The sequence below is a fragment of the Nipponia nippon genome, unplaced genomic scaffold (genome assembly GCF_047370975.1).
Source record: "Nipponia nippon isolate SJK-2023a ecotype South Korea unplaced genomic scaffold, ASM4737097v1 scaffold_15, whole genome shotgun sequence".
NCBI lineage: Eukaryota > Metazoa > Chordata > Aves > Pelecaniformes > Threskiornithidae > Nipponia > Nipponia nippon.
In genome coordinates, this window is record NW_028262331.1 from 1,116,695 (window position 1) to 1,136,892 (window position 20,198).

The 20,198-nt window shown below is 51.8% G+C and overlaps 3 protein-coding genes across 10 annotated transcripts in view; 1 reads left to right on the forward strand and 2 right to left on the reverse strand.

The window, feature by feature from the left end:
• Positions 1-2,042: 2,042 nt before the first annotated feature.
• Positions 2,043-6,112, reverse strand: CCDC183 (coiled-coil domain containing 183). Its single transcript, XM_087751987.1, has 11 exons — positions 5,928-6,112; positions 5,687-5,791; positions 5,371-5,493; positions 4,854-4,982; positions 4,650-4,710; positions 4,467-4,567; positions 4,029-4,189; positions 3,486-3,645; positions 3,219-3,344; positions 2,873-2,969; positions 2,043-2,196 (listed from the first exon to the last, which is right to left on the reverse strand). Exons 1-11 carry the CDS (start codon positions 6,039-6,041, stop codon positions 2,084-2,086), a joined length of 1,290 nt encoding a protein of 429 aa, XP_087608113.1. The 5' UTR covers positions 6,042-6,112; the 3' UTR covers positions 2,043-2,083.
• Positions 6,113-8,721: 2,609 nt separating this feature from the next.
• SBDS (SBDS ribosome maturation factor) lies at positions 8,722-14,620 on the reverse strand. The gene is made up of 5 exons (XM_087751986.1): positions 14,437-14,620; positions 13,442-13,571; positions 12,540-12,740; positions 11,798-11,962; positions 8,722-11,165 (listed from the first exon to the last, which is right to left on the reverse strand). The coding sequence occupies exons 1-5, from the start codon at positions 14,562-14,564 to the stop codon at positions 11,037-11,039; spliced, it is 753 nt and encodes a 250-aa protein (XP_087608112.1). The 5' UTR covers positions 14,565-14,620; the 3' UTR covers positions 8,722-11,036.
• Positions 14,621-14,683: 63 nt separating this feature from the next.
• The window catches only part of LOC104012424 (S-adenosyl-L-methionine-dependent tRNA 4-demethylwyosine synthase TYW1), a 110,076-nt gene continuing 104,561 nt past the window's right edge, over positions 14,684-20,198 (forward strand). For 7 of the 8 annotated variants that reach the window (XR_015703504.1, XR_015703506.1, XR_015703507.1 and 4 more), the window contains exons 1-6: positions 14,696-14,780; positions 16,632-16,780; positions 17,482-17,622; positions 18,183-18,284; positions 19,101-19,295; positions 19,917-20,198. Coding sequence is in view for 3 of the 8 variants with exons in the window: in XM_087751964.1 (XP_087608090.1) it covers positions 16,646-16,780; positions 17,482-17,622; positions 18,183-18,284; positions 19,101-19,295; positions 19,917-20,198 (855 nt within the window). In the remaining 5 variants the exon portion in view is untranslated. Of the gene's footprint in view, positions 14,781-16,631; positions 16,781-17,481; positions 17,623-18,182; positions 18,285-19,100; positions 19,296-19,916 lie in introns of all 8 variants that reach the window. The other variant, XM_087751965.1, reaches the window with a different exon arrangement.

The following is a 20,198-nucleotide window of genomic DNA, read 5'->3' on the forward strand; positions in this document are numbered from 1 at the left end:
ACGCTCATTTCTGCATCACCAAGAGAGGAAGGGACGCTGTTCAGAAGGTCCTGAGGACATCACAAGAGGAAACCACCCCTCACATAGCGAGGTGTGTAAAGCTAGGGTCTCTCTCTGTTTTATCAACTGGATTCAAACCATTCATATTTATTCAGTGGCGTGGTGACTGTCATCTAATAGACGTCCTGGAGCTGCTGCTTCTAAGCCAATTGAGACAAAATGTGGTGCTCCATAGTTCTGCTGCACCAGACCTTGTGAAGGCAAACACCAGAGCGCATGCTGGCTCCTACAGCCTCGTTGTAGTTAAAACTGTTTTGGCAGCAGCCTTGAGAGAGAGGAGGGATGGATGGTTTGTACAAAAGCCCGTGGATGGGCAGATTTTCCATGATTTCTGGTGAATGCTGCCAGCTGTGTTGCCCCAGGGTGCTGGGGCAGGCACCAAGAGCCTGGGGTGCGCCAATCTCAACATCAGCCTGGTGGCCCTCTGCACCAAAACAGAGATGTCAAGTCAGCAGGAAGGGTGCCGTTGTGTCTGCAGGTATTTTGCTTCTTAATGACACCTGTTTGAGCACAGCCTACCCAACGGGGCCTGGCTATGTTTCTTCAAACCCTGGGTGTGTTGAGTGTGGACAGTTTCGGAGTGGCCCAGCACCATCCACCCATGCTTAGCCCCCCGGTTAGTAGAGTATTTTCAGATTTCTGCTGCCACAACCAGTTGGCTCCTCGCAGCAGAGGACTCCCAGACCCCAGCCCACACCCTGGCTGTGGTGGGCACGTGAGAATGGGACAGGAGAGGGATGGGTGTAATTATAGTGTAGTCTTTAATTGCAGAAGAGCCCGCCTATATGGCTATCGATTCTGGGAAGCTCCATTAGATGTGTTCACTGGCACGTTACGCTATTTCTGGAGCTTCCTTTGAAAAACACAAGTTGTCCTGCATTTTGGCAATATAATCCCCATACCTGTAGTCACACAAAACCCACCAAGAACATTTGGTGTGACCTGCCAGTCTGCTGAGAGGCTTGGCAGAAACAGCCATTCCTTCCCTCAGCGATGCTGTCACAAGTGATGTCAGCTTGAAGTACAGGGACAGAGCAGAAATGACAGTGAAAGCTTGGTCTGATGCTGATGTCCCCCTGCAGAAGTGGATGAGGTGCCACCCTCCTGGGTCTCCAGCTAGGACTACAGGTCCCTGGCAGAAGCCCTCAGCGTTGGGTGTGCTTGGGGAAACAGCACCATCTATTTGCAGCACTGTTCTACGAGCGCCTTTGTAGAGAAGACACCGTGGCCTGGACGGTTGGGTGTCTGTGACACATCAGCAGGGCCGGGGAATCCCATCCTGGAGCCAAAGGCTTGGTGTAGCACCCTCTGCTGTCCTAGGTCACGCTGAGTTGGACCTTACCTCCAGGACCTCCCCGCAGCCCAAAGGTAATGCCTGACATTTGCTCTGAGTTTGGGGTTATGAGTACGAGTTGCACAACGTGTGTGCAGGGACCAGGGGAGGGAAGAGGCACGAAGCGTCCATGGACGGGTCGGACAGCCCCAGGCTAGGGGCTTCACCTCAGATTTGGCTCTCCCTTTCCAAGGCAGGGTCTGCCCTTCCGCTCCCACACATGGACACAGAGACACCCCCCCTGAGGTCCAATACCCATCCAGGTCTCAGCCCCTGCCCCATATTTCCCCATAGCTGCCTCAGACAGATGCCAGCCCATTGGGGTCCCCGAGCTGTCTGGGGGGACAGAGGTCCCAGGAAGGTGTTGGCCCCACAGGACCAAGGGGGAGAAAGTCAGCCTGCCCCCAGCTTTGCTCTGGCTGGGAAAGCTGTCCCCATCCCAGCTGATCCCCACCTCTGCGGGGAGAGCAGCTGGGTGAGGGGCAGGGGGATGGGGCTGCCTCCAAACCCAGCTCAGCACCCCTCAGGGTTTGACCCCCATGCCTTCCGGGTGACAGAAGTGACTTAGGACCCCCCGTTCCAGCTTTACCACAGGCTTTAGTGGAATGCAAAAGATCTGCTCTACTAAAGCTGCTGGAAATTGGGTACAACAGGCAGTCTGGGGCATCCAAAGCTCTCGTGGAGCAACTGCTACTTCTTCTTGCCACTTTTCTTCTTGCTTTCAATCAGTTGCAGCCCCTGCTTCTTGATGTCTTCCCGGGTGGGGACATGGCCATGGTCTTTGTCAGCAAAATCAAAGGGGTCTGGAGGAGAGAGTGGAGAGGAGCGGGCTGGGGAGGGTCTGTGGGGCCACCTCCACTGTGCCCATGTCCCCAGGGAGAGCCGGCATGTTTTGGTGGCACCCCGGAGAGCCCTCATGCCGAGCCCTTGGGCACAGGCGCTGCCGACTGGCTTTTCCACTCCAGCATCCCAGGGTGACCTGCAGGACCTGGTGATGCCACTGCCGTAGCCCATCTCCAACACTGCTCGGGCTTCCCATGAGGGTCTGGAGCTATGGGGTGGTGAGTACAGCTCCTGCTTTGCTAAAAAAAGGTGGTAAGCTGCCAAAAGCTCATTGTCTCCTCCAAGAGCATCCAACAGGAGGAGGCCACAGGCAGAGCCAGGCACTGGTTATTCTTCCCAATCAGGTGATTTTGAAGATGAGGGTCTCCCTCCTTGCCCCACAGCATCTCTCCTTGTTCCTGCTGTGGTCTGATGCTCACCACCCCACCGGCTGACTTCGTTCTCTCACATGCCCACCTAAAACCACCACCCATGCTCAAAGCCTTGGAGACAGCCAAGGTCAGCCCCAAGGTCTGGAGGCAACTCATGGGTTGGGGTCTGCTGGGACAGTGGGAGACAGGCAAGGACGCCCAGAAATCCCAGTGGGCAGGGGCTGGGACAATCGCTGTGGGATGTGTCCCCACCGTGCTCTCCTACCTTGGACACTGCTGCCTGTGTCCTCGAAGGAAACCTTCAGGTTCCGTGGATCATTTGCAATTGTTTTCTCCAGAAAATTTCTGACCTTCACAAAAGTCTGTGGAAGAGACCCTGGGTTTATTGCTGAAGGAGAGGTGGGTGTTACAACCCAAGGGGTGCCCCACCTCAATGTCCCCCTGGCGGGGACACCGCACAGTGCTCAGTGCCGCTTGGGCTGAGCTGCTCCATGGCTCTTCCCTGGGGCCACCTCCATCCTCCCAGCTGGGAGGACCGCTTGGGATGGGCCATCTGGGAGAGCCCCGTGTGGGTCCCCGAAGACCACAGCAGGGATGGAGCCCCTGTGCACCTCGTTGTCCTCGTCAAGGCTGTGACTGTCGGGGGACAGGTTGGCCACCCGCTGCATCAGGTACCGCAGCTTCTGCCCGCAGTGCTGGAGCTTCTCCTCCACCCCCATGGCCTTGACAGAATTGTCCTGGACTCAGAGAGAGAACAACCTTGGTGGGGAAAATGAGCCACTTGGGGTGACGGTGGCTGCACCAAGTGTCACCGCGCTGTTCTGTTGCACCACCAAGCACCGTCCGGGGCCGTGCTCACCCCAGCGCCACACAGGTACCTGGCCGGGCACGGTGATGCCATGCAGGCGGAAGACAAGGTTGTCGATGCCGTTTTCAAACTGGAGCAGGAGCTCCTCATTCCTCAGTGTATGGGCTTGCATCTGCTCCAGCCGAGCCTTTTCCCACTGCAGCTTCATCCTCAGCTCCTCCTCCAGCATGCTGGAGCCAACCACATTCACATCCATACAACTGCATAGGGGTGCAGAGACACCCCAAATCTGTTGCAAAAGCTGCTCAGGTTGCCTCCCCCCCTCAACTGCAGAGCAGAGGTGCTGCCTGCAGCCCAACTCCATGCTGCTGGTGTCACTTCCCATGCCAGGCAAGGAGCAAGGGTCCTCCTGCTGCCACTGCGGAAGCTTTGGGTGCTCTACCAGGACCAGAGCTGGGGGAACACCCTGCTCAGACAACCGCCCGGTGCAGGAGGGATGGGCGGCTGCAGTGTGACGGAGGAAGGGGTGCCCTGTTGGGACACCCACGATGCACATGTGTCCCCCCCAAGGCTGGTGGCCCAGTTGGCACAACTGTCCCGAGGCCAGCAGCACCTGGTTGTGTTGGGGGGCTGGTGAAACTTCAGCTCAGCCCGTTTCAGCTCCAGCTCCTTCAGCGTCTCTTTCAGCGCCTGCTTCTTCTCCTCGCACTCCTTGATGTACTGCTCCAGGTCCACTGAGGACTTCTGCTGTGCCAGAAGCCTGCTGGGGATGTCCTGGCCGGGGGAGAGCACGAGGACTCAGTCCGTGGCGCTCCTGCAGGGTACAGGATCTGGGCCGTGGCCTTGGGGAGGTTTCTGCACCATGGACTGCTGCAAACTCGTGTCATGGAGAAAAGCAGCTCCATCCCTGCCCACACAAGAGGGGCTTTGGGGGAATCCAGGGGCAGAGGAGAGCAGATAACCCCGCAATGAAACAAGGTGAGCAGAGAGGTCTCAGCTCCCAGGGGCTCAAGCAGCCCCGGGTTTTACCAGAAATGGGTTTTTACGTTACCCAGAGGCGGGAGCACTGCACTGCAGCCTTGGCCTTCTCCATCTTCTCAGTCACCTGGGCCACATGCTCCATCTGGGACTTGGTGGCCTCCAGTTTGCTGTCTGGGGTGGGAGGGAAGTGGCAGGGAAGGATGCCTGCGGCTGTGCCCGCGTCCCACCCCCCTGCACCCCACCAGGCACTCACCCACCAGCGGGTCCTGCGGCTGCAGGGTCGGGAAGTCCACAGCGAGATCGTACCTGGCTTGCTGCGAGGACATTCATCGTCACCCCCCGAGCTGCTGGCACCCTGGGGGAGCTGGCTCTGCAGCCCCTCCGACCCATGGTGGGCTCTGCACTGGTGCTTGCCCTCTGCCCGCAGCCCTGCCTGTGCCGGGTCCCCCCAGCTCACCGCTCTCAGGTGCCTTTCGCTTGCTTCCTTGAGCCAGAGCCTGTCGGTGTGCACCTTCTGGGCGGCCAGGGAGCGGTGCCTGAGCTCTCTCTCCGCAAGGAACCGGGTTTCCATCTTGGCCATGTCCTCCTGGAGCATATCAAAGAAGGGAGAAGTGGCTGCCAAATCTGGAATGGACCTTTGTGAGCCAGCTGAGCTTCTGGGATGGCCAGCGTCAAAAATGACGCCCCCTCCATGGAAACAGGCTGGGAAAGAAACTGAGCAAGGAGGGCTGGAGGATGGAGCAGGCTGCCTTCACCATGGCTGGTGCTTTGGGCAGGCTGTGCCCAGCCCCAGGGCAGCCTGGCCCAAGAGCAAGATGCGGGAGGAGCTATGGAGGCATCTGGGTGCTGTGGGCAAGCCCAGCTCAGTCTCTTTTGCTCTTTATTGCAGGAAGACTCACTAGCCTGGGTGCATGGTGCTGTCTGGGGGCTCTGGAGAGTGGGAGAAGACCCCAAGGTGCCCCGGACCATCTCACCTTGGTTACATCAGCGGCTTTGAGGGTATCTGAGGCCATGACTTCCATGTCTACCAGCTCCCCGTGGTACAGCTCGGCATTCCCGCACAGGAGATCCAGGTGCAGATGCAGGTGGGCCAGCTCCTGGGACACAGGGAGACACCACACGTCACCCCACCGAGCCCCGGGGGTCCCCTGTGCGCTGTGACAGGGGATGGAGGGGAGCAGGAGGACCTGGCCGAGCCGGGAGGGCGTCCCACCAGTGCAGCCCCTGGGGGACCTCATTGCCTTTGCAGGGGGAGCGGGTGGGCCGATGGCACAGTGAGGAGGAGCTCACCTTCCTCAGGACATCCCGCACCGCCAGGTACCAGGCGGTCACCTTCTGTCCAGCGTGGACTTTCGCGAGCATCTTCTCCATGTTGTTATCCAGCTGGCGAATCCTCTGGGGCAGAGATGGGAGCAGGGGACATGGGGTGATCCAGCATGCTGAGCCCTGTGCCCACCCAGGGAATGTGGGGATGGTGGTTGGATTAAAGCCCCCCGTGGGTGCTGCCACCCCGGGAAGTGGTCCTGGGTACCTGCACCTGCTCCTGGTGCTGCTTGTCACCCATCTCGGCATCCTGCAGCTGCTGCAGTCGCCTCTGCAGCTCGTCCCGGACTCGGCTGTGCTGCCTGATCTGGTACAGCAGCATGTTGGACGTGTTCACCTGGTCAAAGATCTCGGCTCGGAGCTTCTCCTTGGCCACCTGGATGGGCACGTGAGTTTGCCAGGGTGGAGGCAGGGCTCGCTGGACCCCTATGGGAGAAGGGGGTCCTGCGTGGAAAACTCCCCCCAAAGCAGAGCCAGGAACGCCAAGACGTTGCTCCAGGACATCGTCCCTCCCTTGGCAGGGCAGGGTCTGGGAGAGCTTTGCTCTGGGGGACTGCTTGGGGTAAGGCAGAGGTGGGCATCAACGCCTGCTGACGGCAGTGGCAGGTCGGGCTTAGGGACTCTGTGTAACGCAGACCCGGGGCTGGGCATCGATAAAAATCGATCTGTGCCCCAGATGCAGATGCTGGCGGAGAGCGACGGCACCGCTCTGTCCCTGCAAGAGGCCCCGGGCAAAGGCAGCTCTGCTGGGCCAGCGCCTCATCTCCACGGGCTTGTAACCAGGTCGTAACCTTGGGACAGACAGTGAAGGGCAGAGACAGCATCTCTCTCCCAGGGATGCAGCTGGATCCCGCAGGAACCCGGGCAGACCCAGGGACATGGCAGGTGGGATGGCCAGGAGCTCTGCTGGGGCAAAGGATCTGCCCAGGGAGCTAAAGGAGGACCTGTGCGGATGGGTCTCACGGTGGAAAGGGACCCATGGGACCACCGGTGAACACCCCGTGTCTCGCCGCACCAGTCCTTGTGCCAGCACCAGGTCCCTCCGCTGCGCACCCTGTTCTTCTGAGCGTCCCCGGAGCCCCAGCCCCGTGCGAGCAGCCCATGCCCACCGCACCCTGCCGTTACCTCCACCGTGTTCCTGGCCAAACCGACGCCCAAGTGCTTCTGCACTCTGCAAGCCTCGGAGATGCTGAGCTTGTTGCACTGTGGGCAGGAGAGGGGCAGAGAGAACCTCACCGCCAGCCTGGGGACGGTCACAGCCATGACCGTCACAGCTCCTGGAGAGGATGGGCAGAGGGGCTGGCTCTGCAGGGCCAGCAGCAGGCAGGGGTGCAGCAGATGGGACCTGCTGGTACCTTCTGGACAATGCCCAGGGCACGGACGTCCTCCTGCACCGCCTCACGCAGGCGGGGGAGCAGCTGTCTGTTCTGACTGAGCTTTTCCTCACACGACTGCGCAAAAACCTTCCTCCCTTGCTCTGGAGGACATTAAGGCGCTGTTGGTACCACGCAGGACAACGCGGGGACGAAGAGCTCCCCTCCTACCCGGGCCGTCCCCACAAAGCCGAAGGGGCAGCACCTTGCAAGGCGATGATGTCGCGCAGCTCCTGGACGTGCTGGCTGAGGTTGGCCTTCCGGCCTCGCACGGCGTCGGCACTCCTGCCTCGGCCCTCCAGCTCCGCTGCGTGCGAGGCAGCCATCGCGGCTCCGCTGCGGAGCTGTCACCGGGCTGTCACCACGGATGGAGCTGAGGTGCCCAGGCCCGCGGAACCGTCACCATGGCACCTCCAACTGCTGCACACCTCGTGGCACCTCCAACTGCTGCAGGCCGCACACCTTGTGGGACCTCCCGCTCTGCCGTCGCCTCCCGCTTGGCTATCGCCACCCACAGCCCCTTCCTCTCCACTCCTGCAGGTAACAGACTGATTAAGAACCAAGTACCGAGCTCTCTGAGGCAGCCGAAGGCAGGGCGGGCAGAGGCCACCTCTGTTTCCCATCACCGTGGCTACGGCAGTAGCAACCAGCCCTGCCATGGGAGCCCGCCAAACCCCACCAGACACAGGGCAAGGACAATTTCAGGGAAAATATGCGTGTGCGTACACCCACACACTACCAGCGCTCTCCTGGAAGCTGCCAGCTTCTCTCCCGTGGCAAGAGGAGTCCATTCCTACCCAGAGATGTAACTTCGGAAACGTCAGTTCATTAGTCAGGTGTCACCACAAACCGGTCCAAAAAACTTTCTAGCGCCCATCTGGCACGCAGAAAGCAGGCATTCTTTATTGCAGCGCTGGATGCACGGGCGACATCTCCACCTAACGTGCATCCCCTCACACAAAACTACAGCACGTTATCAGGTTACACGATTAGTATAAACCCGCCTAAATTTACACTTATTGGTTAGTGACTAACATTGCATACGCTATTGGTTTACTGTATTTAAATTAGCCTCGCTTGCTATGTAAATTAGCACGCATGCTCCTTTCGGGGGCGGGGGGGGGGGGGCAAATCTTTTCGGCCCTGAATCGAGTCGGTGGTCACGATCTCCCCTCGCCGCATTTACCTCTCACCCAGTTTCTGCAGTTTGATCAAACTTCACGCTTCTCTGGCCGCCGTCCAGGCTTTGGTGCCAAGATGGTCCCTTTTATCGGTCTGTTAGCTCTTCTTCCAGGCTAGAGCCGTTAGTTTTCCACAGCTCCTTACTTCTACAAACACTTCCGTACCTTTTAGCTCCCTCCCAAATTCCTTCCCCAAGGCACAAGCGGTTAGTAGTTTTGCTAATTGGAAAATTACCGTTTCTGCTCAGCTTTAGAAAGTATTTACAACAGCGTGTCGGTTGGTGTGGTACCTTCTGCGTACGCACACGCCACGCGTGCGCTCTGTGGGGGCGCACGCAGCGTCTGTGAGCCCTCTCCATCGATGTACGTGATACCCTAGCCAGGGTATCGCAGGAAACGGTTGTGCAGGGAGTTACGCTCCTGTTGACACGGGCAAGAACAAACCAGCTACCAATACTGATATTTATTTCAATGCTTACCGTACATTCTTGCTGAACTACAAATACGACAAGAAATGCAAGCATGTACATTTATTTGTTGATAAATAAAATCAAGCTCCCTCTACCAAAGAAAATCCTTAACGTTTAATTTGCAGAAAAAGATTTTATAACGAAATTGCCTTCCTATCACCAAGCTCGTAAATCAGCTTAGATTAGGTTTCTGTAACTCAAGATCTTTAACCTGCAGCCATCCTATTGTGCTCTAGGTGCTGAACACAGAAAACAAAAAGCGATAGGATTGTGAAATCGAGTATTACTGACACAATGTCATCTGAGGCTCTTACTCAGTGTCTCATTTGCAGATTTATGAATTGCATGTTAGTGCTAACTGCCAGCGACAAGCTAAATATCAACGTTATCATCTTCAGTGCTTCATAAAGTATGCATGAAGAGAAAGCCATTTGAAAAACAAGCAGTTTCGAGTTTGTAAACACAAGGAATCTTGCCATCTGTCCACGCATGTAGAGATCTCCACACTGAGGCTGTGCCCACATGGCAAATATAGTAATTATGCCACTGAACTTTTCTAGGCAGCATTAAAACGCCATGGAAGATTACCTTGGGGGCAAGAGAAAGCATTTTAAAATGGATAAAATGGTTCAACAATCTCCATTTCACTGGCCTTCAGCAAAACTCAGACTCTATAGTGGCAAGTCCTTCCAAAATATTACTAAAGAATTGAACCCAACCTTGCATACGCTCATGTCAACAGACCGCTGCAGAAGTCAGCCTCAGAGAGGAAGCCTTTGACCCAGGACCTCGTCCCACAGGCCCTCTGCACTTGACACGTCAAACCCCTCCTCCTCCAGTTCCCTTCAACTCTCCCCGCTTAAATTCTAGAAAATTCACACCGTGCTAACGGTACAAAGGAAAAGGTCGTGTCAGGGGTACAAACCGGAGCTCTGTTTAATTGTCACGTAAGAGGCAGAGCCACGCGCTCTAAAAGTAAACAGCAAACAATGAACACAAGACGTGCTTGTCTGGGAGAGCGAGCTAGTCGTCGGTGTGCCTGCAGCTCCCGACTTGCTGCGGACTATCAGCACGGGAGCAGGTACGTAACTAAAGGCTCCTTGAATTCCTGCTGGTTTAGCTTTCAGTCACCCAAGGACAGATACTTTGCCTGGTGGTTTGTATTTTTAGTATCTCCTTCTTCAGTTGTCCTCTCTTCCCCTCTTCTTTGAAATACCCAAGTTCGACTCAAAAGCATTTGTTTAACACAGCTGAAACAAGATTTAACAGAATTATCAAGAGCTATATACCGTGCCTCAGGAGCTGGCTGGAAATTCCACGCACGTATTAGAAAGCAGCATAAAAAGACAAGAGGATAAAGGACAGCTGCCAGAATTGTTCTCTATTGCACTGAAGGGGACACATACGCACAGCTACCGCTAGGGAATTACGGCCCAACAAAAGCCTCTCTAGCTCAATGGCCAGAGGCCACCGCTGCCTGTTTGAGATTCATTTTATCACGTGAACGAAAACAGCTCAGAAACGCAGGCTATGCCTTCAGCCTACAAGAAGCATCACCATGGCCACAGCTACCTCCTATACTATTAACAAAAATAATTATTTTATTTCTTTCTGTATCTATAATATATAAATAGATGATAATTCATTTTTATTAATGTAGCTAAATATATTTTACGAATAAGTTATTTGGAGAACATTTTTTTTCTACATCAGCAAGTACTGTTATATCCAGTGAAGGAAATCTTTAAGAATGGTCCTTTAAAGTACTCTAATTATCAAGCAGCCAATTATGGAAGTCTAAGTCAGTTTTCATGCTGCCGAGAGATCGGTTTGGACACACTCCACACTTTGCACCTGTTTAGAAGTGAAAATGCAGCTCTCGTTTCTCTCCTCAAATACAAAACCCACCCCTCAGTGACCTACGCAATCTTCCACTCAACACTGACACCTTAAAGTAAAAATGATTGGCACCGTATCAGTCAAACACTCTTCAACAGCAACTCTTAAAGTAAACCAAAGCTCGAGTAACTTCCGTATCGGGTCTTAACTCAATCCTCACTAGTGCAACTCTGACACAAAATGTTCCTACAGGCAAACCCATTTGTAAACCAAGCAAGTGTAAAATGATAAAAAAAAAACCCACACTGCATGGAAAAATCCCAAAGGATTAGTGTCAGAAAGTATTTGGCAGCAAGAGACTGGAAAAAACATGAAGCCCTAACAGAAGAGAGTGGCTAACGCCAGTCATTTCGTAGGATGTTGTTAAAGTAGAACAGCTCCAGGACGGTTTTTGTTATTCAAGCTTTTCATCTCCTTCCTCCACGTCTTTCAGACTGAGCACTTCCAGTGTTCCTTTTCCTTTTGTCTCACTCCGGATCAGCTCATCAATCTCTCTGAAGCAGCCTGGGTCAATAAGGCACACCTGAAATATTTCACCTTTCATCAGTCAAGCAATACTATTTGATTTTCATCAGCCCCTTTTCAAGGTCTAGCATTAATTTTCATTAAAAAAAAAAACAGTTTAGTTACTAAGAAGGACTTCGCAGAGTTGATAAGCAATTTATATCACGTCATCTTTCCACAGAAGTTCTGCAGTTCCATTTAGCCATGGTGGACATGTCTTTTGACAGCTGGGATTGCCAGATTCTTATCTGTTCTCAGAAGGATTTTTACTAATACCAGGTTTTGCTTTACCACAGACTATTTTTTAAAAAAACTAGTTAACCACTGTCAAAATACAGGCCTGACCCACCAAACAAATAAGGGTAACTTTCCCTATATGCAGAGAAACTCATCAGTGTTGTAGAATAACAACTGCTAAGAGAAATTATGCTGTGCTTCTCCTCAGCTTGAAGCAGCAATCTCTGTATAATAAAGGCTACTTCATCACTAGGATTGTGTGAAATTAAAAACTACAAACTACAGCTCTAATTTAGAATCTCTGGTAAACTTGCAGTTTATCTAAACAACTTCCATACATTAATTCACCCTTTAGTAAACCATACAGGTGTAGTCAAATCAAGTATGAAACCCAAGGACTGCTTTATTGCTTACAATTTCCAACTGTTCATGGAAGTCTTCGTTCTCAATAACTTTAATCAGTGGCTTGAGCTTCTCTTTCAGTTTCTTCCCCTCCTTTGGTGGAAGAATAAATCGCAGCCTCATGTGAGCACGTTCAATTTGCATGGTCTCCTTTAACTGTCTGATCACTTCCAGTGCCTGTAAAGACATTAAGAAGAAAAAGCATTTACACAACCGCTGAAAAAAACACCGCACAGATCAAAATCCCAAATCCTCTCCATTAGCTTCAGACACATTTCTCAGTACTGATCACTGCCACCCTGCTGCAGGGATTTTGCTGTTATTTTGATAGATCAACAAGAAAAGGCAGAGTTCTTGCTGTTTGTGATCACTTCAAATACTAAAAAAACCTGTCTGAAATAATGTTAAATAGCAGTTATACTGCAGAACAACAGAAACCCATGTGGCTCAGATGCAAAGCCTGATTTACTACCTCACTTAAAATAAACAATAAAGCGTTTATTTCTGTTCCAGGCATACCGCTGTTGCTGCTTTAATTCATTTCTTTCTTTCTCCTTTCCCTGAATTGTTAAAAACCAAACTGCACAAGTTTCAGAGGCTGCTTGTATCCAGCATTCAACTGCCAGCCAGCTGAGTAATCATTCTGCGGGCTCCAGACCACAGGGCTTTGTTGATCCCTCTGTGACTGCTAACAGCGAAATTACACGTGAAGACAACACCTCTGAGCAGAAGCTGGTTTTGTGGGAAAACTCACCTGCTGCTTCGTGCTCTTGTGTGGTTTGACAGAGTAGTGAATATCCTTCATGGCTCTTTCTATAAGAATTACTGTGTATGGCCTCTTTGTTTCGGGATTCACACATTTGTCAGCCACAATAGTTGCGATGTCTCTAAACATCTGCTCCAGCTGTGTGTGTCGTTCCTTGTCTGATACCTGCAGCTCCCCTTTTGATAAAATCTTGACAATAATAATAACAACAAAATCAGTTAATAAATATCACAGATTTGACTAAAGAGTGAAAACCCTAGCAACAGTGTTAAATTCAACAATTGCTTGATTGGTTTGGTTAGACGTGAAATGCAGAAAAAGAATAACCATGTTAAGAATGTTCATCATTATGACAGACAACACTGGCAAGACTTTAGAGGAAAAAACCACCACCAAAACACTAAACTACAAAAAGAAAAGCGCAGATTTACTTGAATTCTCATCACCCACAAGTCCACAGTTCATATCCTACCAAGAAGGACTAAGAAATTAGATCTGTTCTTAACGCTTAATTGAACTGCCCAAAGTAGGCAACTGTCCCCTTCCTTTTCCTGCATCCTTAATAATACACCTTAGGTGAGAAACCCTTCAGTGCTGGTTAACCTTTTTTCTGTGTCTGTAGACATCAGTGCACAGAAGCTGTATGTTATACAGAACACTCAGAACTCTTTTCAGCCAGATGCATATATAAAATTTAAGACTATATGACAGAGTTGCCACTCCTTTCTACCCATTTCTTAACAAACAACCAACCCTTTCGCCTACAGCAGCACCGCATTCTATGAAAACCTTCCAGTAACAAACCAATCCACTGTGTCTGTATGACCCTCACGTAAAACATTTGTATAGTCTTCTTCAAGCTTTTACAAAGCAAAGTGGTCGAAACCTACCATCTTACAGATTTCTGTTTGGTCATCCGTCCCAAATGCTTTAACGAGATCTTCCTTCTTTGCCACCTGGCCTTTGGAAACGTTGACAAATACTGTGTGTGTCTGCAGGACCTCATCGAGATCTTTCTCCCTAGAGATGAAGGCAGGGTTAGAAAACCTGTCAAGTTAGTAACATAAAAGCGCAAGAGATTTTAGCAAGGAGGAACAAGTCCTGCTGCCAAGGTCTGGATCCGTTGTGCCTGGGAACTTCTATTGCGGTAATCATAGAATCATTTAGGTTGGAAAAGACCTTTAAGGTCATCAATTCCAACCGTTAACCCAGCACTGCCAAGCCCACCACTAAACCATGTCCCTAAGCACCACATCTCCCCAGCTTTTAAATCCCTCCAGGGATGGAGACTCAACCACTTCCCTGGGCAGCCTGGGCCAGGGCCTGACAGCCCTTTCGGTGAAGAAGTTTTTCCTAATACCCAACCCAAACCTGCCCTGGCGCAGCTTGAGGCCGTTCCCTCTCGTCCCATCGCTTGTTCCTGGGGAGAAGAGACCGACCCCCCCCGGCTCCAGCCTCCTTTCAGGCAGTTGCAGAGAGCGATGAGGGCTCCCCTCAGCCTCCTCTTCTCCAGGCTGAGCCCCCCCAGCTCCCCCAGCCGCTCCTCCCCAGCCTTGGGCTCCAGCCCCTGCCCCAGCCTCGCTGCCCTGCTCTGGCCACGCTCCAGCCCCTCCGTGGCCTTCGTGGGGTGAGGGGCCCAGCGCTGAGCACAGCATTCGAGGTGCGGCCTCCCCAGTGCCCAGTACCTAATGTCACTCCCCAGGGAGGGGCAAGGGCATCGCACAGCGCCCCGGGCCGCTCCCCCTCCCCGCCTCCACACGGGCCCCCCCGGGATTCACAGCCAGGCCCCAGGCGAGCTCCCCGGCTCCACAGCCGGGCCCTAAGCCGGCCTCCTCCCGCCACAGCCGGGCCCCACACGGGCCCACGGCCCCCCCCGGTCACTCACGCTCCGCTGCGCCATCCCATGACCTTGTTGCGGTAGCAGGCGATCTCGAAGCGCTTGCCGCCCCGCCGCGCCCGCACCACGGCCACGTTGGTAAGGCGGATCTGGTTGGTGGGGGTGAAGATGGACATGGCGGCCGCCGCTCCTGCCCCGCCGCCCGGCGCCCAAGGGGCCGGGCCCCACGCTGCCTCCCCATTGGCCGGCGCTGCGCCTGCCCCGCCCACTCGTGGCGCCGGCAAAAGTCGTCCGGAGGGAAACGGAGCGGGGGGAGAAGGCGGCCGGAAGGGGAGGGAGGTGGCACGCGGCCTGAGGAGCGCGGGCTCTGTCGGTGAGGAGCGCGAGTCGGGGTGAGTGGGAGGGCGGGGTCGTAACCGTGAGGGGGGTGTATGGGGGAGGGTGTCGTAACCGTGAGGGGGTGTGTGGGGGGGTATTAACCGTGAGGGGGTGTATGGGGGGGGTGTCGTAACCGTGAGGGGGTGTATGGGGGGCGGACATAACCGTGAGGGGGGGTCGTAGCTGTGAGGGAAGGGTCATAACCGTGAGAGAAGGGTGTATGGGGGGGTGTCATAACCGTGAGGGGGTGTATTGGGGGGGTGTCATAACCGTGAGGGAAGGGTGTATGGGGGGGTGTCATAACCGTGAGGGGGGTGTATTGGGGGGGTGTCATAACCGTGAGGGAAGGGTGTATGGGGGGGTATTAACCGTGAGGGAAGGGTGTATGGGGGGGTCACAACCGTGAGGGGTGCATGTGTGGGTAATAACCGGGGAGGGGTGGGTAATAACCATGAGTGGGGTATGTGTGTAGGGGGTAATAACCGTGAGGGGGGCGTGTGTGGGGGGGTAATAACCTTGGGGGGGATGCTGGGGGGGTAATAGCTGTGGGGGGTAATAACAGTGAGGGGGGATGAGCATAATAGCTGTGAGGTGGTTCCTGGGGGGGGCAGGGGGGAACGGGAGGCCTGTGTGAGGAGCTTGTACAGAGGGGTAGTTACATGGGTGAGGACAAAGGAGGAATGAAATGGGTGCAGAGGGGCAGGTGCTGGGGTGGGCACAGGGGTGAGGGACGGGGGTCAGGCATGGGGGGGTGCCATGGGGTAATTGCAGGGGGGAGGTACAGGGGGTGAGGAGGAGTGGGGTGCCTGGGCTGCTGCGGGTTTCTGAAGCTCCCCTTGAGGGGTTTGCTGCTTGTGTGGGCTGGCGGCACTGGTGCTGCTGACACAAGGGCAAGCGCTCTCAGCTCTTATTCTTTTGGGGGGTTCAGTGTTGCGGGTGGAGGGGTGAAGGGCATCCCCTCAAGCTTTTGATCTGGTACTGTAAGTAACAGCCCAGGGGAAAAGTGAGATAACGAAGTTTCCAGCCTCTTGGAAATACTCAGTTTCTGTGCTTTTGTCTGATGTCTGCAAAAACAAGATCCGAGAGGCCTGCAGATAACAGTAGGAGGGTGTCAGCTGTGTTTCTCGGTCAATAAGTGTCACAAACAAGCCTTATTTAAGCTCCTGAATGTTTCGTATGAAATAGGTAATCACAGGCACCGCACAAGTGTGCTCCTGGCCACAACATTACGTACCCTGAATGTTCTGAACCAACTTGAAAAATCCCAGTTGTTCTGAATCGAACCTCGCTCACCTGATAGAATTCTGAAAAAGTATTTTCAACTGAATCAGGTTTCAGTCTGGCCTTGAAACTCTGGGTCGAAGCTGTTGTAATCAGTGTGGCGTCCAGGGCATACAGGCAAGGGTTTTGTTCAGCAGCAAGCTCTGTGGAGGTGATCTCCTCCTTGAAATGGAGCTTTCAGGCTCCAGAGATCTGCACGTGTTGGGTCTATGGGAAACGAAGGCCAGTACAGTGGATGTTTCACAAGGACTTTGTACTTTCAGACACTTGCACAGCACAAGTATTCTCTGCCTTTCTTTGTAACAGAACCTGCCCTATCTTAAGAAAAAACCCAGAGTTGCCATATGACAGTCTAAAGCGTTAGCTTGGATACACAGGCGAACCTCAGCTGACGCACCTCTGAGGAGCTGAAAGCTCCTTGATTCAATTGTAGCATCTTGTCTTTAGCCAAAAGCTGTTTTCTGCAGAGCTTGGGGAATAACTAATGCCATGAGACTGTGGAGACTGTGTGATTATTTTTTGTGTGGTCATTCTGAATTCATACTGTAGGAATCTGCTCTTTCTAAATCTGTGGTTTAATCTAGATTTAGATGTCTCAATGGATATATGGAACTGCTGCTATACTTGCATCGTGTCCTTATGGCTGCGCAGATTTTACATCTATTGTGCTGTTGCTTTTGGCATCAGCATCTGGATCATCATTTGGTTCACCACCACCAAAACCAAAAAGAAGGTAACTGAACACATAAGCGCTTTTCTCTGAGAAGACCCCAAAACTCTGTGTGTGGAAGTGAGTAGTTGCCAGGTAAAGGTGCCCACTGGTGCGGTGAGATGTGCTGCTTCGCTGTGAGCCCGCCTAGGTTTGCAACTCCCAAATGTAGTTTAGTTCATCTGATGGTTATAAGCCTCAGTCTGCATTGTCTTATATTTGTGGGTAACTCAACGCCCTCATTGCTCTGATGTTAGAGCAGATCTCAGCTGAACACTTCTCACTTTGTTACTGAGAGAATGTCGGCCTGGGTTGCTCTGTTGCTCTAAGTAAATCACTCTGCTCCTGCCCAGTGTTTTCAGGTTCACATTTCCAGTGATGTTAATGACAGGGTCGGACTGGTTTTAGGATTAGGGATTAGGCCATGCAGGAAGTTAAAGCCTCCTCATGCAGGTGAGTGAAGTTCTGCTGCACGAGTTGGGAGGTTCTCGGGTTCAGCTGGATCCTGTTATCTCCCTGGTGTGTGAGTTTACTGTAGCATGGCCCAGTCCAGAGAAATAGTTACTCCCGTGTTTCTCTAGGTGTGAGAAGCTAAAATGCTTTGACTTGGATTTGTGTAGTGCTGAGAGTCTGGTCATGGGACTTGTATTTTAAATGCTTTTGGGAAAATGGGGTTAACATCACTTTGCAAAGGGATTGAATGAAACACGGTGCTTGTTTCTTAGGGTGAAAAATCCAATGGGAAACCACCTCCTTCTGAAGGAATAGAAGACAAACTACTAAATACATCTGCCACCCTGCAGGCGAAGGAGGTCTATGTTGCTGGGGTAAAGATTTTCTATGGGTCTCAGACTGGCACAGCAAAGGTATTAAGTTACTTTTTTTCACATGCTTAAGGTTGATTTGAAATATTGTTGAGACTCAAGTATGTTGCTCACCTTAGAAACTCTGCATTGTGTAAACATCTGAAAGTTCATCAGAACGTTCGTTAGAAGTCACTGCCCAGTGTGAAAGACAAGTGAAAATTATATGAAAATAACAATTACTCCCTTCATTTAAATGGGGCATACAGTAGAGACATTGATTATGAAACTTAAAAGCTACTCTTACAATATACTCTTAATTTGCTAGCAGGTCTTGCTAGAGGGAACTGCTGGTTTAGGTGCTTTCTTTCTCAAAGAAATTTAATTTGTGTGTGTGCATGTAAAATCATTAGTTATTAAAATTCACATCACCCTCTTCTTTCAGCCAGTGTACTTCACGTTTTTAAATGTGAGGAATTAATGTCCAGTGTCCGGTTCTCTTGTGTCATTGTTCTTCCTGTGCTGGGAGACATGTTGTGACTGTTGGCTATAGCAGGGCTTGTTTGACCCTTGCGATAGTTGGGTTGAAGTAACTGATAACTTTCTACATTTCTTTTTTTCAGAGATTTGCCGAAGGTCTGGCCAAGGCAGTTATTTCCCTTAATTTGCCTGTGGAAGTCGTTGGCATGGGAGATTATGATCCAGATGACTGTTTAGCAGAGGAGGTGGGTACCTGATAAATATGAATAATAAAAACAAGCTTTTCCTGGGTTTGTGAAGGCTCTTTTCTTTCTTTCTTGTATTTCTCTCTTGTTATCCTGGAATTCCCCAAAGTTGTGTGTTGAAAATTGCTTCCCTTCTACATAAGCAAGTATAGCCCGTCAACCCTCAGCAGAAAATACCTGAGTTTTGACAATTACTAGGAAAGGATCGTGCAGAATATTTTGATACTGACGGTGGTTTTGTATGAGCTAGTTCTGTAACTCAGGTGGGAGTTAATGTGAGAGTGGCCGCACCAGGTCCCCCTGTTCTGTCTCTGACAATGTACAGCTGGGGAAGGGTTTGAAACCAGAACAAGCAGATAGTGATACTCCTGCAGCCTTCAAAGACTTAGAAACTTCCTGGGAGGCGTATTTATATTGAGTAATCCTTGATGAATTTTTTTTTTTTCTTCTGTAAATATTGATAGTTGCCTTTAGAATCCACGGAAACTTTATCGCTGCAAGTGTGTTCAGGAAGCTGTTGATTAGGTAGGGGAGGTAGGTGTCCAGTTCTGGTTTACTACTGTGTCTCTCGTAGGTAGGGGGAAGAGAGCTTGCTCTCCCTTGGCCAGTTTAAGATGGCTTTGCAGGGAGGATGGCCATTCACCACCGCTGGGATGATCACCTGCAGCATCCCACACCAAAGGTTCTTAACCCACTTCGCAAAAATCTTGTCTTTTGTCTTCTTGCAGCTGTCCATGTCTTACAGCTCTCTTCCTGATGTGAAGTGTTCTGAAAAATGTGTGATCTGTTCTATTCTGTTCTCTTTTATATTATTAGACAACCAGCAAGAACGTTTGTGTGTTCTTGGTAGCTACATACACAGATGGACAGCCAACCGAGAGTGCAGCGTGGTTCTGCAAGTGGTTAGAAGAGGCTGCGAATGACTTCCGCTTCGGGAAAACATATCTGAAAGGCCTGAGATATGCTGTGTTTGGCTTGGGAGACTCAGTTTACGTTGATCATTACAACACAGTAAGGATCTCCTGTGCACCTTTCTTTGATTTCTGCTCCTCTGAAAGGCTCAGCTTTCTTAAATGCTACAAAACTGAACGATACTGGTAGTTTGTGTGAGAATTGCAGCTGTTGTGCGGACTTGATTAGGGGCTGGGTTTAGGGCGCAGGCAATGCAGCTTTGAAGCAACTGTGCTGCCCTTTTAAATGGGAAAGGAGTCCTATAAGCACTGCATTAATCTGGGAGGTATGGTAATACATTTGGTAAATCCTTACTGAGCTAATTACCCAGCTTTGAAAGCTTTATATCAGTGCGTGAGGGCAGAGTACCGTAAACCCTCCCACTTGTTGCCTTTTAGTTTAGAGTGCTTTTCTCTGTCTTCGGTACTTGGCTGTATTGCGTGGATGTTAGCTTTATTTCCTGATGTAAAATATGACGATATCTTAGCCTGGTAATAAGTTTCATCTCAGTCAGAAAAATGGCCTGACTTGTCACCGGGTTGTTACGTTTGTGTAGCTGGGGCCATGTGAAATGGGCAGCTCACTAGCTCTTTTTACAGGCTTGGTCCTTGCTTTCTTAATTGCCTGCTTTGTTTAACTTGGGCCTCATTTAATTTCCCTCTAACTTTCATCCTCTCCTAGGTTGGAAGAAATATTGACAGGTGGCTGTGGATGCTCAGTGCCAGCCGTATCATGACTCGTGCTGAGGGGGACTGCAATGTGGCCCAGAGCAAGCATGGCAGCATTGAGGCTGACTTTGAAGCCTGGAAAGCCAAGTTCCTCAGTCGGCTCCAGGCGCTCTGCAGAGGGGAAAAGAAGCCCTGCAGTGGGAAGTGTAAGAAAGGGAAGTGCAAATCTCCGGAGAAGCAGAGCAAGGAGAGCTCGGATCATGAACGTGAGGCATCAGAATACGAGAATACTGAG